The sequence below is a fragment of the Myotis lucifugus genome, unplaced genomic scaffold, assembly GCF_000147115.1.
Source record: "Myotis lucifugus unplaced genomic scaffold, Myoluc2.0 scaffold_156, whole genome shotgun sequence".
In the NCBI taxonomy this organism is placed as follows: Eukaryota; Metazoa; Chordata; class Mammalia; order Chiroptera; family Vespertilionidae; genus Myotis; species Myotis lucifugus.
The window spans coordinates 51,136-74,073 of record NW_005871204.1 but is presented as its reverse complement, the minus strand read 5'-3'; the positions used below and the strand labels follow the sequence as shown (position 1 = coordinate 74,073).

General features: G+C 38.4%; 1 protein-coding gene across 1 annotated transcript in view; it reads left to right on the top strand.

The window, feature by feature from the left end:
- TRHDE (thyrotropin releasing hormone degrading enzyme) overlaps nt 1-22,938 on the top strand; it is a gene marked incomplete at its 3' end in the record, with an annotated part of 290,068 nt that overhangs the window by 238,205 nt on the left and 28,925 nt on the right. Inside the window, exon 7 of the mRNA XM_014461473.1 lies at nt 19,160-19,225. Within this exon, the coding sequence (XP_014316959.1) occupies nt 19,160-19,225 (66 nt within the window). The remainder of the gene's footprint in view (nt 1-19,159; nt 19,226-22,938) is intronic.

Below are 22,938 nucleotides of genomic sequence, written 5' to 3'. Positions count from 1 at the left end.
GTTGCAAACAGCCATCATCCTCTCATCCAGGCTGTGCCAGGCACCCCAGTGGGAACCCCACCCTGATCCAGGACACCCTTCAGGGCAAACCAGCCAGCCCCCACCAGTGCACCAGGCCTCTATCCTATATAGTAAAAGGGTAATATGCCTCCCAGCACCGGGATCAGCGGAGCGGCAAGGCCTCCCAGCACCGGGATCAGCGTGACAGGGGGCAGCGACCAAACCCCCTGATCGTCCTACGGCTCTGTGTGCGACAGGGGGCGGGGCTACAACCTCCCTATCCGCCCTGCTCTGTTTGTGACAGGGAAAGGCGCCCCAACCCCCTGATCAGCCCTGCTCTGTGCCTGATAGGGGGGAGCTCACTAACCCCCTGATTGCCCTGCGGCTCTGTGTGTGACAGGGTGCGGCACCCCAACCCCCTGATCGCCCTGCGGCTCTGTGTGTGACAGGGTGTGGTGCCCCAACCCACCCCACAGGCCCTGCTCTGTGTGTGACAGGGTAGAGCCATAACCTCCCCATCGGCCCTGCCCTGAGTGTGACAGTTGCGGGGCCCCAACCCCCTGATTGGCCCTGCTCTGTGTGTGACAGGGGGCGGTGCCCCAACTCCCCTATCAGCCCTACTCTGTGCGTGACAGGGGGGAGCTCCCCAACCCCCTGATGGGCCCTGCTCTGTTTGTGACAGGGGGGATCTCCCCTACCCCCTGATTGACCCTGCTCTGTGTGTGACAGGCTACGGAGCCCCAACCCCCCTGATGGGCCCTGCTCTGTGAGTGAGAGGGGGCAGCGCCCCAACCCCCTGATCCGCCCTGCTCTGTGCATGACAGGGGGTGGCACCGCAACCTCCCCATCGACCCTGCCTTGAGTGTGACAGGGGGTGGTGCCCCAACCCCCCAATCGGCCCTACCCTGAGCGTGACTGAGGGTGGCATCACAACCTCCCGATCCCGCCCTGCTCTGTGCATGACGGGGTGGCGCCCCAACTCCCCAATCGACCCTGTTCTGAGCCCGACCAGGGGCTGCACTTAGGGATTGGGCCTGCCCTCTGCCACCCGGGAGCAGGCCTAAGCCAGCAGGTCGTTATCTCCCGAGGGGTCCCAGACTGCGAGAGGGCACAGGCCGGGCTGGGGGACCCCTCTCCCCCCGCCCCCCGAGTGCACAAATTTTTGTGCACCGGGCCTCTAGTATATATATAAAAGGCTAAGTGACTGTCTGACTGGCCGGTAGGTATGATGCACACTGACCACTAGGGGATAGATGCTCAACACAGGAGCTGCCGAGCTGCTGTGACTTGGCAGCGATGGTTCTTGGGTGACACACCTGGAACCAGAGAGGAGGGAGCCCGATTCCGGGTTGTGTCACCTCTCACACTCCAGGACCCCTCTGGGGATGTTGGAGAGCTGGTTTCGGCCTGATCCCTGCAGTCCAGGCTGAGGGACCCCACCTGTTGGAGGGACCCTGCTCACTCCGCAGATGTCTTTTGAGCCCTGGCGCTGCCCCAGGTATGGTCAGCGGGAGAGGGATCATAGAAAGTTGGCTCCAGGGCATGTCTGGCTCATCTCTCCCATTCCCGTCCCGCCAGCCACTTTCTAATTAATTTCCTTTCAATGTGCATAAATCTGTGCACTGGGTCACTAGTGTGTATATATTTGTGTAATTAGTCCTCTTCAGTTTTGCTAAATCAAAGCTTTAGCAATATCTTACTGAATATCTAGTTCAGAGCCTTATAGATAGTGAGCATAGAATAAATACTTGTAGTTTGAATAAATTTTAACAGTAATTAATTTAACCCTCCAAACCCTTTAAAGGAGTTATACAAATTTAATTTCTAGCTGTTTCAATTCCTAACAGCTGTTACTTTCAATACATTTGTTTGTTGTTAATCATCAGCCAAAGGATATTTTTTCCATTGATTTTTAGAGAGAATGGAAGGGAGGGAGGAAGGGAGGTGGAGAGAGAGAGTAACATCCATGTAAGAGAAACATTGATTGGTTGCCTCCCAAGAGTGGACGATGGAACCTGCAACCAGGGAATTGAACCCTTGACTCTTCGGTTCTCAGGCTGACTCTCTAACCATTTAGCAACACCAGCCAGGATGAGCTATTTTGTTTTATATTTTAAATAGCCTAAAAAAGATAAATAAATATGAATCTGTACTATTAAGCAAAGTCATGCTTTATTATCTTTTAATTAAATTTATTGGGGTAACATCTATTTATATAAAAGCCTAAGCGACCTTTAAGACCTAAAGACTGGAATGACTGGTCTACCCGTCGCTATGACATGCACTGACCACGAGGGGGCAGACGTTCAATGCAGGAGCTGCCCCCTGGTGGTCAGTGTGCTCCCACAGCCAACCTCCCACGGCCAGCCAACCTCCCCCAGTCCCTCCCCCTGGCCAGCAAACCATCTGTGGTTCCTGCACCAGTCCGGCAGGCCCTGTCTGGCAGGCCTCGTCCAGCAGCTGGCAGGCTTCATCTGGGAGCTGGCAGGCCCCAAGGCCCCAGCCAGCCTGGCCCTGATTGGGACTGGGTGTGATGGCCCTATTAGGCTCTGATCACCAGCCAGGCTTAGGGACCCCACCTATGCACAAATTTTGTGCACTGGACCTCTAGTTGGTTAATAAAGTTATATAGGTTTCAAGTGTACCGTTCTACAACATAGCATCTGTATAGTGCATTGTGTGTTTACTACACAAGTCAATAAGATCTCTTTAGTTTGAACTATTTGCACTTTTTCTGTTGCTTGTCCTGAATTACTTTCCTTAAGCATTAATTGGCATTTCCTCATTTCTGGCATCCTGTGATTCCTTAGACAAGCCTGGTGTCGGGGGGAAGTTTGGAATGTTGAGGGCATACCCCTCACCCCCAAGATGAAGGTCAGGAAGACAACAAGCATACCTGCCTCTCAGCATGTCTGATGCCTGTGTCATGACAGCTCACAGTCAGACTGACCATTGATCTGCCCCTTTATGGCACTTTTGTTCCTAATTACACTCTTGTATATGTTAAGAGCTAAATCTTTAACTATTTTTCACTTCTGCTTGAGAAAACATTTTTATAGCTTGGGCCAAATGTTTATCAGCTCATTTTAATGTCTCATTTCACTGACCTTGTTGCTAGCTGAAGCCTTAATGTTGTTGGTAAAATCTGGGAGAGATTTGCTATGAGCAAAGTAGAACCCTTTTTGTTTTCTCCCAGAAATAAAGAAATAAGTCATTTGCCTTTTCCCTTTTACATTTACTCTATGTTAAACCATAAGAAACTCAAGTTGACCTTTACTGCCTCCTAAAACGAAAGGTGCTACATCACCAGGTATTAGGGTGATTTATTTCTCCTGGGCTTCTGGGAGTGGTAACAATCAATGTTTTTGTTTGTTTGTTTATTGTCTGTTTGGGTGGTGTTAGTTTTTTTATTGATTATAAAGAGAATGGAGAAAAGCTAGAGGTAGAAATTTGCTGCTATATACAAGAAGCTAAAGTTAAAAAGGTAATAACAGAAATATCTGTGATGCAGGGATTTGCTTAGAGAGTGTTAAATGCTTCTTTTTAGATTCCTAGGAGAAAGGGCATTGTAAATTTTTATGTATGTGTCTTGGGAAAGTTTTATCCTACAAAGTGGTGTTTTCCAAAGTCTGATCTGTGGAATACCACAATATGTTCTCTTAAAATTAATTTCTTCATCCTCCGTCAGATATGGAAACTTCAGATTTTATTGATTTGATTTAATGGTATTACACAAAACTATACCTTAAATGAAAAGTTTAAACCAGGAATTTTGCCTGGGCTTGCTGAATAAACTCTGGCAAGATTCTATTTGCTTGTTTATCTATTAAACCGGCGGATTCTTTGTGCCCATGAGCCACCAATTCAGAAGAGTTTGCTTCATGACAATGGTTTGCTGCTTTGGTCGTCTGCATAGCATGTTTTTGAGTTTTGAAAATCTCCAGGTACAGAATAAATTTGCGCTTTGCCACACTAAAAACAAAAATCAAAAGCTGGAGGCGAAAGATATCCTTATGTTTTACAAGAGGGGATGGTGATGAACACTTGTACCTTATTGACTGATGTCTAGGTGTTATCAAATTCTCAATACTAACCTGCTCCCCATTACACTCTGCCACCCACAAGCATACAAACTGAAGTTGTAACTTCTGCTTTTCTAAAGGAGAAGCAAGGAAATAAATAATCCATTTCTCAATGAAATATGTGAAGCGGCTAATTTATTTTCTTGAGAACATCTGAAGGAGGTGTGATGAAACTTTAATCTGGGCATTTCATTCTCTCTGTAAACTCGCCCTGAAGTCAGAATAATAGAAAAGGAGACAGAGAAAACCCTACTCAAGCAATTACTTCCCTTACCTTTCAAATATTGGGACAGTAAAATAATTTTCTTACCTTCCAGAAAATAGGTCATATCATGTATGAATGAATCTGACAATGAAGATTAAAAAATGTCATTCAGCTATCAAACCCATGCCCTAGACAAGATGTTTTTCTTCTTTGCTTTTCTACATTTTTTGAGTGACAAAATGATGTGGAGATTCCAATGGCTTCATTTCTGATGTGGAGTAATTGCAATGAATGAAAGATTAGTTATGCCGGTTTTTACTGATGATACATATTTTATTTATTATGGATCTAGTAGGATGGCAAATTCAGTTTTATAGCCCAGTGGAGTTTGGAAGTGTGGCTTTATTCAATATTGTTCTTGAGTTCCGTGATGGCCCATCTGTGTAAATAAGCTCATCAACCTCTTGTGTGAGCCCATCCTTGAAGAGCTTCTCATATGGATGCTTAATGAAAAAATGTACTATGCTCTTGTCCTTGTCAGTGGTGTCAGAACATATGAGATATTCGGTACAACTGCTAAATAAAGCTTCTGCTGTAAGAGAAGGCCCGGTAACATTTTGTCTGGATGAGTAAGCACCTTGTGCATACTGGATTTCACAGGAAAAAGACAATCCTGAGCCCACATGAAGGACACGGTTATTTATGGTCATGTCTAGTGATTTTGCTCATGTGGAAAGTATGCTTGAAAGTCCAGAGAACTGATATCCAAGTTTGAAGTCTTCTTGACTTGACTTTCCTTAGTTTTCCATGGAAGCATCTTTTAACACCTATTCCCCAAAGTGCATTTATCCCACCCACAATAAAATTTACACTAAGGTATATTTGAATTCGGAGTTTCTGAATTAGACCAACAACCTGTGGGTGTTTACATGAAATACTCTGAATACAGTTGTGCCCCAAATGTACTTCAGTCTATAGTCATTTAGAAACTAAAGGCATGGTGCACGAATTCGTGCACCAGTAGGGTCCTTCGACTTGGCCTGTGGGATAGGGCTGAAACTGGCTTTCCAACACCCCACAAGAGGTCCCAGATTGCACGAGGGCACAGGCCAGGCCGAGGGATCCCATTGGTGCATGACTGGGGCCTGGGAGGGATGTGGGAGGTTGGCCAGCTGGGGAGGGACTGCAGGAGGGCTCCAGGGTGTGTTTGGTTCATCTCAATCAAACCTGATCGGCTGGACTCCAGTGGCAAGCTAACCTACTGGTCAGAGCATCTGTCCCCTGGTGGTCAGTGCATGTCATAGCGACTGGTTGACCAGGCAACTATCTGTCCCCTAGTGGTCAGTGCACATCATAGCAAGCGGTTGAGTGGCCTTAGCATATCATTAGGATATTCCGCTTTGATTGGTTTTAGAAAAGTTTTGAAAATCTGGAGTCCCTTTTTAAAATAAAATAACTTTGTTCTTTGAATGTTATTTTAAATTGAAAAATATTGTATGTTTAGGTCCACACCCAGTTATTTTTATTATGTCCTAATATTCTTTCTAAAATATCTACTCTTTCAAATATAAATAATGGTATAGTGAAATGAAATAAACAGATCCAGAGAGAGAGAAGCATCAATCAGACCGTCAAACCTCAGAGGGAAGGTAGGGGAGGGTGGGGGTAAGGGGGAGAGATCAACCAAAGGACTTATATGCAAGCATATAGGCCTAACCAATGGACACAGACAACAGGGGGTGAGGGCATGAGTGGGGGGGGATGGGGGTAATGTGGGGATAAGGACACATATGTAGTAACTTAATCAATAAAAAAATTAAAAAAAAAACTAGCCTAATGGGTTCTAAAACAAAAAGATCTTGTCCAGTATAATTTGTAATTATTGAAATTTTGGCTTGGATTTCTTTTCCTTTATTGTATATAAATATATAGAACCTTAAGATGCTATCCTAGGTTTGTTCTGGTGTGTGTGTGTGTGTGCGTGTGTGTGTGTGTGTGTGTTGGCAATTATTAGGACACTGTCTTCTTCTCAAAAGAAATAACAATGAGCTATGGTAGAGAAGGATTTTGGAGCAGCAAGCACATTAGTGGCAAGCTGGGTTAGATAGATGAATAAATGACTAAATCAAAGAAAATGGCAGTTTGGAGACAGGCTAAGCAAGAGTCCATGCACAGCTATTTGATTATGGTAGGACTTACTAGAGACTATTCTGCTTACTGGCTGATTAATACTTTAACCCTTAAAATGAAAAGCAAATATAGTTTATTCAAACTACATTTTGAAAGACAATCTACATATTCCATTGAAGATTACTGCCAAATAGTTAGTCTTTCATGGTTAAGAATTACTTGCTTGCCCTGGCTAGTGTGGCTCAGTTGGTTGGACATCATCCCATGCACCAAAAGATTGCCTCTTTCACTCTCACATTGATGGATGTTTCTGTCTGTCTCTCAAATCAATAAAAATATTTAAAAAAATAAATTCTTTCTTTCAGGTCTCTGTTTTAGTCATTTTTTTCCTTGTGGTTGTACAACCAACCACATGTACTTGATATGAACTTTTCATATATTTGAAAACTATTATTCGGTTGATCTCTTACTCCCCTCCCTCCTGCCCCCCAACTCTCTCTGGCCTTCCCACTGCAGTTTGGCAATCAGTTTGAGGCAGCTCTGCCTCTGTATCTATTATTGTTCAAAAGTTTGTAATGGTCTTTATTATCCATGAATGAGTGAGATCATGTGAGTAAGAGATCAACCGAAGGACTTGCCTCTTTCACTCTCACATTGATGGATGTTTCTGTCTGTCTCTCTCAAATCAATAAAAATATTTTAAAAAATAAATTCAAAAGGACACTTATGTAATACCCTTTGTAATACTTTAAGCAAAAAATAAAAAAATATTAAAAAAAAAAAAAAAAAATCATATATTTGAAAACTATTATTAAGTGTTTGGCTGGCCTTTTCCCCCAGAAAAACATTTTATCTTGGTTTTTAGGACTTTTTAAAAAGTATATTTTATTGATATTTTACAGAGAGGAAGAGAGAGGGATATTTAGTCAGAAATATCAATGAGAGAGGAACATCGATCAGCTGCCTCCTGCACACCTCCTACTGGGGATGTGCACACAACCAAGGTACATGCCCTTGACCGGAATCAAACCTGGGACCTTCCAGTCTACGGCTCTATCCACTGTGCCAAACTGGTTAGGGCGGCTTTTAGGACTTTTTATCTTATCTCGGGATTTTCTGTAGTATCCCTCTGACATTTTTACCTATAATGTTTTTCTTCAATGCAGAGTTATTTCAAATTATGTTAATAGAATGATTTTTTTTACTGCATTATATTTTTTATCCCAATATCATGTCCATTCTGAACAGTGCTTCCAGATGCTGAGATAGGAAAAAAGGGTCATGCATTCTATTGTTATACTTTTGCTGGATTGATTTCTTTATACTTTTAAAAAGATAACATTGCTAAAATCTTCTTTCTTAGCAATTCAGACAATAGCACTTGCTTACTTTTTGTTAGCTATTGGTGGAGGATTTAGAAATATCATCTCAAGACCCCAGCTCCCTTTGGCTTGGTTATTAAGCTTGCAAATGATGTTTTCTTTTGCTGTACTTTCTGAATGCTCGGTTGATGGCATGGAATAGTTCAACAATCTAAACATGAATATGCAGAGACATGTTCCCATGACTATAAAATCAGTTCTTCATAACTTGCAAAACAGATTTCCCTGACAAGATGAAGGTTACACAAAAATGCCCGTCCTCTCCCATAGTTCCTCTGCCTCCAGTGTCATTGTCATTACAGCTGCCCTTGGCAGAGCTCCAGTGTAGGGGCAGTCAGCAAGGTGTCTACACTTGGGTGTCTGAGATTTGGAGGCATGTCTCTTTATGACTTTACTATAAATACAGGAAGAACCTTGTATTATTAAGCGTTATAATTTAATGGTTAAATGGATGGATTATTTAAGAAAAAGTATCAAGAAATATTGAAAATGTTAGGGAAAGTCTAGAAAAGGGAAGTGACTTTGGGCATCACCAAAGAGAAATCAATGTAGATGAAAAATAAAATCTGTTAAAATAAAATCTAGTTTTAAATAATTATTTTCTTTCTGACATCTCCACTTGGGTTTGTCTTTAGAAAACAGGAGAAATGTTTACCAAGAGTTAATCTTTGTCCCAAATAATGCTGCCATTATGTGTATTTATTGGTTTCTTTTTGGCTTTCGTTTCTGTTAATATTTCACATATTAATGCATTTACTTAGTTATCTAGTTTAACATACACATATTGAGTGTCTACTCATGCAGCAAAAAACTGGGTTTTGCAGGACATGGTCCCACTCCTCCTAAGGCCTAGTGGTATGGAAAGTACTTGTTATATGTAAATTCTCAAAATTAGACATCGCTCTAGGTCAGTGGTTCTCAACCTGTGGGTCGCGACCCCTTTGGGGGTTGAACGACTCTTTCACAGGTGTCGCCTAAGACCATCGGAAAACACATAAAATTACATATTGTTTTTGTGATTAATTACTATGCTTTAATTATGTTCAATTTGTAACAATGAAATTGGGGGTTACCACAACATGAGGAACTGTATTAAAGGGTCGTGGCATTAGGAAGGTTGAGAACCACTGCTCTAGATCAAAGTAAATTTAAAAACAAGTGCTGTAATTGCAATTTTAATTCTGGCTTGAATTAAAAAAATATTTCTTAGAAAAAACTGATATTAGAGTTAAGTGAAGACAAGTAATATTAGAGTTAAGACTTTATTTGGGGCAATTGGGGAGTTTCAGGCATGAAGAGGTTGTGCAAAGGCAAGGATGTTGGGAATTGCAGGGAGACTAGCTAGGTGGCTCTTCCCATAGTCTCTCAAAAGGTCAGTAATACAGGCCAGAATCTGGTATTATAAAGAAGAACCAGATTTAAGAAAACACTGTTCTCATAAGAATCACTTGCCCATTTATTTTTCCTTCTTTCTTTCAATATATACTGTATCTATTTTATACACTTTAAAATTATGTGCATCAATATATATAATAAAATTACAAAGAAAAATTAGAAAGAATAATGAATTTAACTATGCAATTAAATTTTGTGCTTATAAATTACTTTATAGTTAACTTTCAAGCATTTGAATATTTGGCATTTTGCTTATTAAGTGAAAAAGTGGCCTGGCTGGTATTGCTCAGTGGTTGAGCATCGACCTATGAACCAGGAGGTCACAGTTTGATTCCTTGTCAGGCCACATACCTGGGTTTCAGAGTCCCCAAAACATATATACACACTTTAAGAGCTGATAGCTCAATTTTGAAAATAAAATGTATGTTAATAAAGGCTACCTTTATAATTACTCAAAGTGTGTGTATAAATATTTTTGGGACACCCTATATTCTGTTCTTTAACCCATTTGGATGTTTTTGTTGCCTTTTTATGTTATGATATGAAATGTAATTTTACTTTGTTTAGATAATTAATCTTCTCAGTGCTAATTATTGAGTTCCTTGCCCCAGTCCCACTCTTTTTTTTTAAAAAAATATATTTTATTGATTTTTTACAGAGAGAAAGGGAGAGAGATAGAGAGTCAGAAACATTGATGAGAGAGAAACATCGATCAGCTGCCTCCTGCACATCCCCTACTCGGGATGTGCCCGCAACCCAGGTACATGCCCTTGACCGGAATCGAACATGGGACCCCTCAGTCCGCAGGCTGACGCTCTATCCACTGAGCCAAACCGGTTTCGGCAAGTCCCACTCTTTTGTAATAAATACTATCCATGTCAACTATTACCAATCTCAGCTTTTATGCATTTGCATTCCATATTCTGGTCCCTGCTTTACGTATGTATCCCTGACTAAAGTCTAATCACTATAGCTTTTTTGGTTGTATATTGAGTGTGATGGTTCTCCCTGTCTTGCTCTCTTTCAAAATTGCTATTGCTAACTATTTGCCAATCCATATCAATGTTAAAATGAAGACAGTTTCTGAAAAAAAATCTTCTGAAGATTTTATACATTGATTTTAAACTATTTGACAATTTTCTAGCTTTACAAGAAATACAACTTTTCATTTTTAGGTCCTTGTGTTCTTGGTTAAGTTATGTCATTTTCTCCATGAAAATGATGAGCAACTTTTAATATCACCCTATAATTTTTGGTTTTGTTATATTTGCTTGTATTTTGCTTTTGAGAATAAGACTTTTTAGAAATTGATTCTTAAATTCGTTTTTACTGATTTATATCACTTTCTTGATTTTATGTATTGATCTGTGTCAGGTAAACTTGCTGCACTCTTTCATTGATTTTATAGATTACTTCTATAGATTTTCTTGGATTTCTGTAAGAACTTTAACATCATCTGTAAATAATGCTATTTTGTTGATTCCTTTTTATTGTTTGCTTCATATTTTTGTTGTTTGTTCATTTATTTTATTATGCTTTTGAATATGTCTTATTTTTGTCTTATTCCATCTTTAAAGAGAACACATATAATGTTTTACCAATCAGTATATTTTTAGAAGATGGCCTTTGCCATGTTAATGAATTTCCTTCTCTTCCTAGTTTACTAAGATGTGTTATTATTATTACTTTTGAATCCTTTAATATTTTTCCATGACTCGTTTTAAAGATATTTTTATTGATTTCAGAGAGGAAGGAAGAGGGAGAGAGAGATAGAAACAATAGTGATGAGAGAAAATCATTGATTGGCTGCCTCCTGCATGTCCCCAACTGGGGATTGAACTCACAATGTGGGCATGTGCCCTGACTGGGAATTGAACCCTGACCACTGAGAAACACTGTCCAGGTAATATATTGTTTTGAGAATGCCAAGTCATAGCAAATGTTTTTTCCCCAAATACATTGATATATTTTATTTTTCATCTTCTCAACCACTTCTTTATTTTCTACTTTGTTAATTTCTGCTCATGTTTTTTCTTCTATGAACATTCATGTGAGTTTATAATAGGATTCTGTTTCAAATTTCTCTAATTGAATGCTTTCATGTAAGTGCTATTTTTGACACTGTTGAAAACTCCCTGTTTTCTTGCCCCTGCATCTGTGGTCTTCAATTTTGGTTTCCTATTGATTTTCATATAGATTACCCTGTTTGAATACTACTGCTTGAGAATACTAAAAAACAAAAGGTCCTGGTTTAGCATATATGCTGAATTTCATTATAGGGAAGACTGAGTACCTAACTATTGGCTGCAGGCTTATGGTGTGGATTGCTGATTTGAAACTAGCAAGTAGTTGGTGGATACCTCTCTTGGCTGGGACCATCTGTCACTGGCAGTGAAAAAGTTAGGGCACTGGTAGGTGTGCCATTAATAAGTCTAAATGATATGACCCATATCTAATTGTGGAAAGAAGAAATAGTCATTTGAATCAATTAACAAGTGATTTGAAATAATTTAATAAATTGTGTAGTTTAGAATTAAAAAATTTATGACTCAAGAGGATAGACAGCATGGAGGGCTAATATATTTGTGGGACACTTCATGTCATAGTATGGATTTTGTGCTTTTTAATAAAGGATAGGGTTTAGATTATAAGATTAGAAAGGAATATCATTACAATTGAAGTAAATAGTATAATAAAAACACGAGGGTATGGGTTGTGCTCATGGGATAATGAGCAGATCAGCTTACCTAGAGGCTGGTTTTACAGGGTAGGCAAAGTAGGTTTATGGTTGTTGGTGTGGAAATAACACAAAAATTAATAAATAATAACAACACAAGAATAAACTGTTTCAAGTACTCACAACTGTAAATCTACCTTTGTCCACCCCTATATATGGAAAAAGTCTTGGTAGGTAGGTGAGTTTCATTGTGTATGGTCTTGATTTACTACCGTTGGAAAAAAAATAATAGTTTGGGGGGCAAAGAGCTAACATGAAAAAGATGGTAATGATGAAGATGAAGACAATTACATACTTTTGTTGAAGTGTATTATATACCAAACACTGTTCCAAGTGCTTTATTTTAGTGACTTAAATGAATCCTCAGAAACATCTTGAGGTAAGTATCTTCATCACCATCACCATCATCATCATCCTCATCCTCATTGGCAGCAGCAGTTGTTGTTATTATTCTATTCCAGTGATGGTGAACCTTTTGAGCTCGGCATGTCAGCATTTTGAAAAACCCTAACTTAACTGGTGCCATGTCACATATAGAAATTTTTTTGATATTTGCAACCATAGTAAAACAAAGACTTATATTTTTTATATTTATTTTATATATTTAAATGCCATTTAACAAAGAAAAATCAACCAAAAAAATGAGTTCGCGTATCACCTCTGACACGCGTGTCATAGGTTCGCCATCACTGTAATCTATTCTAATTGTAGATACTCAAGGAACTCATCTAAGTTCTTACATCTTGTAGATGACAGAGCTAGGACTTTTAACGACGTTATACTTCTTCAGAAGTAATTATTAAAGTTAGCCTGATGTAGTCCTGGGGTTGGACTTGTGAAAGTGAGAACGCATCTGAGGTTATCACCTGGTGGTGGTGTAGTAATTCTCTGTGCAGGGATAGAGGCTTGGCCTCAGGAAGTAATAAATCAGAAGACTCCAAGGTTCCAAGTGTGGGTGACTGGGGCCAAAGGACACTCATTCTGCTTCTTTTTAAAAATTTCTTTCCCTTTTTACAAAACTCCTCTCTCTTTCTCTGCCTTTCTTTTTGTTAATCAACTTGTGTGTAAGCAATAGTCAGGATTAGATATTTTCTTTTTTCTTTTACTCAGATCCTAAATATAACTACAGAACTATTGCAACAAAATCATGTCTTGGAAAAACCACGGAGGATTTAAGATATGCTTTTATTCCAGACCGAAAGCCATTATTCAGTAACAAATCATGTTAGAACTTGCATTCACTCAACACATGCCCACATTTAATGCAGACACATTATTTAGAAATTTACATTTTAAAAGTACTTTGATTTAGAATCAGTAGACTAAATTCTTTACTTAGAAAGTAACAATAAAGTCTTACCTCAGAGGTTTCTATGCTAAAAAATATCTCAACAACTGAATGCATGGATGCAAATCTGGAAAAATGTTCCAAAACTACTACACCTGTGTAATTTTCAACACATCGCTTTAACTCTTTACCTCAGTCTTTCCCATATGTAAACTGAATATAATGAGATAGTTTTCTTTACCCGGTAATATCTTGGATAACGGCAAACACATCTGTAAAGTGGAATATGCCAGCTAAGGGACCAATAATTTATGCTTGTTTGGAACTCAGCATTTAGAGTTGCCCTACTGGGTCAGGTCTTCTGAGAAGAAGTCGCTATGGTGTGTGAGGTATTTATTTGAGAAAGGAGCCATGAAGGTAGGGAGAGCTGCCTTGAGATCACTGTGAACAGGATGTTCACAGCCTATGCTAAGAGAGAGGGAAGGAAGAAGCATTGGGCTTAAAGAGTTTCAGAAAGCAGCCCAATTGGAAGAAACATCCATCCAGGCCAATGGGGAGTCCTGAAGCCAGAGTTTTCCATTAGAGGAGTCCCCTATCCACCTGGTTCCACTGCCGTGCTCAGCCATTGGCTGGGATTAGACTGAGGAAAGTGAAGCCTTTAGGATGGCGAATGCCGAAGAAATCCGAGCAGTGCATATTCACAGCCGCCACATCCGCACACAGTATCTGATATAAAATATCACCGTCGAAAACTTTGCTTCCCCTTTGTTTTCACCGAAGCTGCTCTAAACTAGCTTTATGTCTCCTAGACCACCAACACTTTCTAGTATGCTAGCCAACGTATGTCTTCTATCCCATTGCCAATCCTGGACATATTGCTCAGCTATTTCAACTATGTCTCATTGAATTAGATTTCCCTTCATCATCTCCTGGGAACATCTACTGATAGCAAGCTCTGAGTAACTCGAAGAATTTTCTTTTTCTAAGTTTTTGCTATGTTCAAGGAGAGTATCATGTAACTATTTTGACTTGGGGTCACAAAAAAATAATCCAAATTCATTAAGATTACTGGTTTTAGAGTTAGATATTAGTAGAATTCTAATCCTGGCTCCATAACTTACTATCTGTGTTAATTTGGGTAAGTTACCAAATTTAAGCCTCAATTTTCTGATCTGACAAGTAAAAATAGTGTGGTGTTGTTTTTTTTTTTTTTTTTTTACAATAATGTAAATATGGCGTGCAGTAGTTGCTTAATGAGTGAAGCAGGTACATCATTAATAATCTTATCTAGGACTTATGTTTTTCTGTGCATTTCCATATTTTTTGACTCTTTATTACCTTCTCACTGGAGTAAAAAAACCTAGTTCCACTCTTTGCAACTCATAAAATCTTGGGACTACCTTTCCTACATTACTGTGCCTCAGTATTTATTGAGAACCTACTGTATTCCAGGAACTGTTTTTTTTTGCAATGGGTCTCTAGTAGTGAGTCACACAGACCAAGTCTACTTGTGCTTTTCATTTTCATATCCCCAGGACTCTGCAAAGACCATTCCTGCCATGCCATGTAAATGCGCCCTGCTTACCTTTGCTTATGGAATACCACCCATTCTCCAAGGTCCAGCAGGAATGTCCCATCTTTAGATCTTCTTTGACATGCATCCCTCCAGATATAATAAACTTACCCTTTTCTGAAATACGCTCAAATATTTTTCTTTTTTTGCAATTCATCTCATACTGTGTTGTGTCTTCTCATCTCACTTGCGAGGTTTTGAGGTCCTGGAGGACAGGGACTGTGGCATACCTATTTATATTCTACAGGATCCTGAGCACACTGCCTCACTCAATAAGCGTATGTTCAAGGAATACATTAGCTGCAATCTCCCTCTCTTCAAAAGTGATTATTTATCACTAAGGTACACCAATAAAGTAATAAACTCTATATCCCGGCTGAGTAGTCTCCAAGAATACAAAGTAATTGCCATGCGTGCAACTAATTTCTCTTTCTCTCTCCTGCAGTTATTACGTTAAGGGCCTGGCATAGGGAATGGGAGTGCCAAGTCATAGGGCACAGTCTTTTCTCTGCAGCTGTTTACTGTCTTTGAGACTGACACAAATGAAAGTGATTACAATGTAAAATGAAATAAATTTTAGCTAAGAACTTATATGAAAAAGATATCCCAAATAGAGAAATTACTGACCTATGGGTTTATACTTTTGTGAAATATTCTTTATGAAACCTTAAAGATCAAGGTAGTAGTTTCCATCCTGATATCTCCCTGAACCTTAGTGTAGTAAATATAATGATGGGTTTTCTTGAGCAAGTCTCAAAATTATAGAAATCTTGTAGAAATCACCTACTTATTCTCATAAAGCTATTCAGGCTGCCTGGTACCCAGCTTGTTTGATTGGGGCTGGGATTTTGAATCGTAAGTGAGTATGTTACCATTGTAAATAATATATACTTGGTGAAAAATGTTTGGGATTCAGTGTGTGTTGGGAGGGGGAGGGGTATTTAATATTTGCAATGAGTTATCCTGCGTTAAGAGGTGTGATCCTTGTTATAAGCCACACATAGTTGGTGCCATGCATGTTGGCTACAAGATGACAGTTGGAGAGCCCATCTGTCTATGAAGTGTTATGAAATAGGAATTTTTAAAATGTAGCTTTGGAAAGAAAAGGCCAGTTAAATACAGAAGAGTGCAAATACTCTGGAGAATTTAAAATGTTCAAGTGGGCAACACAAGCATATTTTTAAAAAGTAATTAAATTACACAGGATAATAATAATAGAGGGTTCAGCGATATATAGCTTTTATATGTTGAATATATTTCTAGGTTTTATTTCCTGTTAGCACTCTGCTCCAGCTGAACCGAGACAGGAAAACGGGTATATTCTTTATGATTAGAAAGGATTCTGTTGCCATTAGCCCATACTAAATTGATAGTTTTTATAGCTCGACAAGAGACCAAGTCATCATTACCTGGAGGGAAATATCTAAATCATCTGAAGATGGCTGTTCTGTTCTGAAGGAAAGTTTGAGATGACTGCTTGAGTGCCAAAGTCTCACTCCTCAAGTGGTTTTGCTGTAGAATTGATTGTTCCCCCGTTGGGGTGGGTATATATTACATTGGGGAGCTTGTGAAGGAAATTCTAGAGGCAGAGCTGATAAGTTCTAAAGGGAATTCTGATTTGGTCCCCAGACTGAATGATAGATGCTTATATCTTAGGGATCTATGCAAGTACTCAGAAGATAGGAAGAAGCAAGAGAAAGAGCAAAGAGTACAAGATATGGGAGAAACATATATCAGAAGAGGCACGGAACTCTATGGCTTGGCCAGCTTATCTTCTGTTGAGTTGAGAATATTAATTTTGGGAGCAATTTTGGTGATGACTGAAAAATTTTATAATATTTCTTTAATGATGATGCATGGTGCCTGAGTATTATATTGCATTAAAATCCCAGAATTCTAGAAAACACTTTTAGTAACAATGGAAATGCCTAGACAGATGAGTCTATATATGGTTGATACGATGCTCTTATAAAAAATGAGACACCTGCCCTAGCTGGTTTGGCTCAGTGGATAGAGCGTCGGCCTGTGGACTGAAGGGTCCCAGGTTCGATTCCGGTCAAGGGCACATGCCCGGGTTGTGGGCTTGATCCCCAGTAGGGGATGTGCAGGAGGCAGCCGATCAATGATTCTCTCTCATCATTGATGTTTCTATCTCTCTCTCCCTCTCCCTTCCTCTCTGAAATCAATAAAAATAAAAATAAAATTAAAAAAAAATGAGACACCTGGTAAGAATGAGTTACTGGAGAGTGAATTTGTAATGCCTATGCATTCGATGTATCTATACTAATAAAAGACAAACATGATCATACCTTTGCTATGCCTTAAGACAGGTGCACCAGCCAATCAGAGCGACTATATGCAAATTAACCCAACCAAGATGGCGGCTGGCAGCCACGGAGCTGGAGCAAGCAGGAGGCTTGGTTGCCCCAGTGATGGAGGAAGCCAAGCTTCCCGCCTGCTGTGGCCGGCTCTGAGCTCCACTTAAGGCAACAAAGTTTCAATTATAGAAGATAAATAAACCCCAGAATAAAAAAAGAAAAAAGAAAAAAGGAAAGGCTGGGAGCTTCCGTCACTGGGGGCTTGGCCAGCCTGAAAACGGCCCTCAGCCCCTCACCCAGGCTGGGCAGGCACCCCAGTGGGGACCCCTACCCTGAAGGGGGTGTGACCAGCCTGCAAACAGCCATCAGCCCCTCACTGAGGCTGGCCAGGGACCCCAGCGGGACCCCGACCCTGATCCGGGACACCCTTCAGGGAAAACCAGCCAGCCCCCACCCGTGCACCAGGCCTCTATCCTATATAATAAAAGGGTAATATGCAAATTGACCCTAACAGCAGAAAGACTGGGAATGACTGGTCACTATGACACACACTGACCCCCAGGGGGCAGATGCTCAATGCAGGAGCTGTCCCCTGGTGGTCAGTGCACTCCCACAGGGGGAACTCTGCTCAGCCACAAGCCAGGCTGATGGCTGCCAGCATAGCTGTGGTGGTGGGAGCCTCTCCTGCCTCCTCAGCAGCACTAAGGATGTCCGACTGCAGCTTAGGTTTGCTCCCTGCTGGTAAGTGGACATCCCCCAAGGGCTGCCGGGCTGCCAGAGGGATGTCTGACTGCCAGCTTGGGCCCAATCCCCCAGGAAGCGGGCCTAAGTCAGCAGGTGGACATCCTCCGAGGGGTCCCAGACTGCGAGAGGGCATAGGCCGGGCTGAGGAACCCCCCCAAGTGCACAAATTTTTGTGCACCGGTCCTCTAGTAAGTCATAAAAGGATTTTCCCTCTAAAACCAGGCTTTTTTATATTTAAACCTTTGCTGCTTATAATCCCCATGCCATGGTTAAGAACAATTTTGTGCAGATTGAAATACTCTCTTGAAAGCTTATTTGTATTTTGCAAAAAAATTTGTGGTCATCCAGGCTTAACCATCATTATTTGGAATGTTTCATATTGATTACATGTCTACCTTTTTGCACTGATATTGTTCTATAATATTATAATAATTGTTCTCAAGGTGAAGAAGATTCTTAAATTAGTATTTTCCTCTATTACTCTAAATATTTATAGTGATGACATGTTTTACTTGCATATATATATATGGCTACAGCCAGCCTCTAAAAGAAATGGACAGGAAATAAGAATAATTAGTTTTATAAAATACTGATAGCTAACACTCATATCATTGTTACATTTTTTTTAAAACCATATTTTAATTGCCTTACAGATATTACTTCATTTAAGCTCAGAACAGCCATATTAACTTGGGACTGTTATTGCCTACACTTTACAAGTGAGAAAAGTGAGGAACATAGAGGTTAAATATTTTTTTTCCTGAGTTAATATGACAAGTAGGTGTCAGAGCCAGGAGTTGAAACCAAACAATCTGATTGCTTGGTATTTATGCTCTCTACTTCTATAGCTAAACTATTCTTGCTTGAGCCAGGGTTAGAGTGAGTAAGTAGCTATGTTACTTGAATGTTATAGTTTAATATGATTATTTATTAACATGGGCATTCTCCCTTACTGGATTATGAACTTGTAAGTACCAAAGAATCATGTTTTATTAACTCTGTCATACATTGTGCTTAATAAAATTTTTATTACTCCTGAATTACAGCTTATTATTGCCCTGAGATATTGTGTCCAGAAGATTTCTATTTTGAAGTCATTTGTCTTTGATTCACAAAGCAAAAAATGCAATTGTTACCAATAAGAGGAATACTGTATTCATGATTTTCTTATTTCTTAACTATTGTTAAGAATAAAGTAGCATGAGTGAGTCAAACTATATTTGTTTAATGTAGGATACTTTTAGAATAATGTTACTTGGTTGAAATTCTTTTCTTTTCTTTTTTTAAAATACTCTTTTCCCGCAGGGTGCTGCTTTAATTAGAATGCTGGCAAATTTTATGGGCCATTCAGTATTTCAGAGGGGTTTGCAAGTAAGTAAAATGCTTCCTATTTTCTCTTATCTTTTTCCTGTCCTCATATTTATTTTAAAGATTTCTCACAGCTTGAAAAATTGCCAATACAAAATTGCTGAATTTGATGAAAACCTTTAGAATGAGTAAGGTAAGCAGTATCTTCCCATATGACAAATGAAAGGTAAGATACTCACTATACCAACCGATAAAACTCAAACTGTTATACCATTTAGAATCTCTTTACTACACATTTTAAAATTGAAGTAATTTTCAAATATATCAGATCCTAAATAATCTACAAAAGATTTTTGAGTCTGCTTCCTTTTTCTTCCATTTAAAATTTTATATACAGTGAAAACAAACTATGTTAGCCTTACAAAATATGTATTTGAGAAAATCAATTTCATTTTTCAAATATGTGCCTTTTATGTTATTTTATTGTTGACATGTGTAGATTGCTATTTGTTCCAAAGTTATTTAAATTAGAAAATACAATATTTTAAATAAAGGGGAAAAATAAACAGTTTTATCTTACTGCATTTGGACTATGAAATACAGAATCTAACAGTGGATTCTTAGAAAAGAAAGATTCTTAACTCTTAAAAGCAAACACAAACATATAAAAATGTAACTTTTATTCCATTGCTTCTATTGAAGTAAACCATGTTCCTAGCAGCTGTGATTGATGAATTATTTATGATGCATTCTGCTACTTAGAAGTGTCCTTTAAAGTAAATTGATGTTCACCTGAAATACAATTATGCCAAGACAGAGAGAGCAATCAATCTTATCTGTTCTTAGTAAGCTTTTCATTTTGAAATTTAAATAAACTACATGTGGGATCAGGTCATATTTTAGTAGTCTAATTCTATCTTTACCCAAAATAAACTAAAAAAGAAAAATACAAGGCAAGAGTTAAACAAGTTATGACAAAGCTACATATACTTTATACAACAAAGAAAAAAGTATACATTTCTTGAAGAATAATTTTCCTTAGAAAATATTTTTACAGATTTGCTCCAGCAGAGGTTGAAATTTACTTTAATCAGCTCTTTCTATTAGGGGCACCTTTAGAATAGCTGAGTTCCATTGAAGCTACTGACCGGGTGCTAAAGTCTCTATTCTAATCACATAGTTAGAAAATCCTTTTTCTCAAGGAGTGCCCTCCATGAATATAAACTTTCTGGACAGATGTCCTTCCTTATCCCCACTCTTTTGTTTTTCCCCATTGAAGTTGTAGCATGGCAGTTCCAGAAAATATCTAAGCTTTCTTAAGGCAACATAAATCAAATTGGATTTCCTGGTAGCAAGTTGATGTGAAATCATTTTCTGTATACAATTTTTATTGTTTCTCCTCATCTGTGTGTATGGATTTCTTTGGTAGATTGAATAACTATAGTTATATTATTTGGAAAGGATTATTGTCTTGCAGCATTTTTCTTTATCCTGTCTTGCTTTCTATGGTATGCAAAATACATCAATTTTTAATTCACCCAATCCTAGTGACCCAGGCTGTTCAGTTTTATCTGAAACAGACTATTTGCCCTCTGACTCCCATATATTAAACTTCCATTTGAAGCTTGTGTTAATGTGTACCTTTATGCTCTGATACTTGATTTGGTTAATTTTCAACGGAGGGACTCTATGCTTGTCAACATTGCATTTCATTCGCCTTGTGACATCTCATTGATCAGATGGATCTGTATCCTTCAGTACTTCCTTGCAGCTTTATTTATACTCATCACTCAAGCTGATTTAGTGTATCATCAGCAGTTGGATTAGTTTACAGTGGATCCCTATGTCTAGGTGATAAATTATCATCTCTTGTGCATGAAGATGTATGGGATACATTTTGGAAATGACCTCCTGAACAGACACTTTATGTCATGGTGCTGAGTGGTCACAGAGTTGATATTAATATATTTCCCATCCACAGTCTCTAGGGAGTCTTGGTTTTATAGTCTTGTTGAAAGAGCTAATCTGGACTGTCAGTGCTTACCTCTGCTGGAAAATCTATTAATTGTCTTTACATTAACATGTCCGTTTCTGTGTTGACAAATGGAAGTTTATATTTGCAAACAGACTCAGGTTAGATTTACAAGTGTAAGCAATTCCAAATATTATGCCTTATTATATATTTTTCTTTCTTCCTCCTTCTTTCCTTCCCTTTATTATTATCCATCCTTCTCCTTCTTGTCCTCCTCCTTCTTCTTCCTCTTCTTTGTCTTCTTCTTTCTTCTCTGTACTTGGTCCTTAGCCCTCGTACTTCACACAGGAACAATAATAATGGTGTGTTTTTTTCTCCTAAACTTTTTGTTATCTTACAAGTTTTGTATGCTTTTGACTAATGCTCTTTTGGGAACAAGGCAAAATTTTTTTACTAATGCAAACACAGAAAAATTATTTATGATAAATATATAGGGTATCCCCAAAATGCATACACACTCTAATAGCTGATAACTCACTTAATTTTGAAAATGAACTGTATGTTAATAAACACTGACTTCATAATCATTCAAAGTGTGTATACATTTTGGGGGACATTCTGCATAATAAATATACATAATAAATGTAATATTTTATATATTAAATATAATAAAAATAATATACAGAAGTAGTAGCTTTTCAGGTCAGTTCACATGCTCATATTTAATCACCAAAGTATCTGTGTATAGATTAAACTATATTTTTCTAACTTTTGTAATATTTTATATTGGAAAATATATTTTAATTTTCAGATCACACATATATTTCTCAGTAGGAAGGGACTCAGAGACTTTTTGAAAAATGTTTTGCTCCTAATAGCTGCATAATCCATTGGGTCAGCTATTAGTAAGTCTAAAAAACAGTGTTATACTGAATAACCACAATTTTCTTTAGTCTGGTCTTCTTGATACATTTTTGTCTAATTCCCCTTGCTTCTTGAATTTTGTCTGATGCTTAAATCGTTCAGTCTTGTGGAATTTTTTTTTTTAAATAAATTACCTCAAAATATTTTTTAAATAGTGTATACATACATAAAAGTTTTATCCTGGCTACCATTAGTAAATTAGCTTCTGTTTTGATGTTTAAATTGGAAGTGAGGTGTAGAACCTACCAAGCTTGAAACTTTGATTTTGTATGCCACTTGTAAATAATATGTTTTTAAAATATAGAAATGTTTACATTTTTTGTAAACTGCACATATCTACTATCTAAATAATTCATTTCCCAAAATAATAACAGGCACATTTTGGGTGGCAAGAGGCAATGGAATGAGTAGGGACAAGTAACTCTAATTTCTGTTTTTAATTAATGCAGGTTTTCTACAAGTAATTCAAACCTATCTTGGTCTCTGACTTTATAGTTACAAAGTGCAAGAGTTGGACAAAATACTCTTTAATATTTTTCCCACCTTTTAGATTCTCTGAATTTAAGATTTATTTGATACATTTTACTAGTTAGATCATTTAGATTTGATACTTTAATTATGGAAAGTATTTTAATTTGATTGAAAAATTTGTAACTTAGATGTGCAAATCTGAGTGATTCCCTGTTCTTGAATCATAAGTTAATCATCTGAATATTAAAACTATATGGATATATATATATATATATATATATATATATATATATATATAACCCTTGAACAACAGGGATTTGAAATGTGGGAGTCCCTTTTATATACAGATTTAAAAAATACCTGTACCATTTTGATCCATGGTTGGCAGTCCACAGATGTGGAGCGTTGA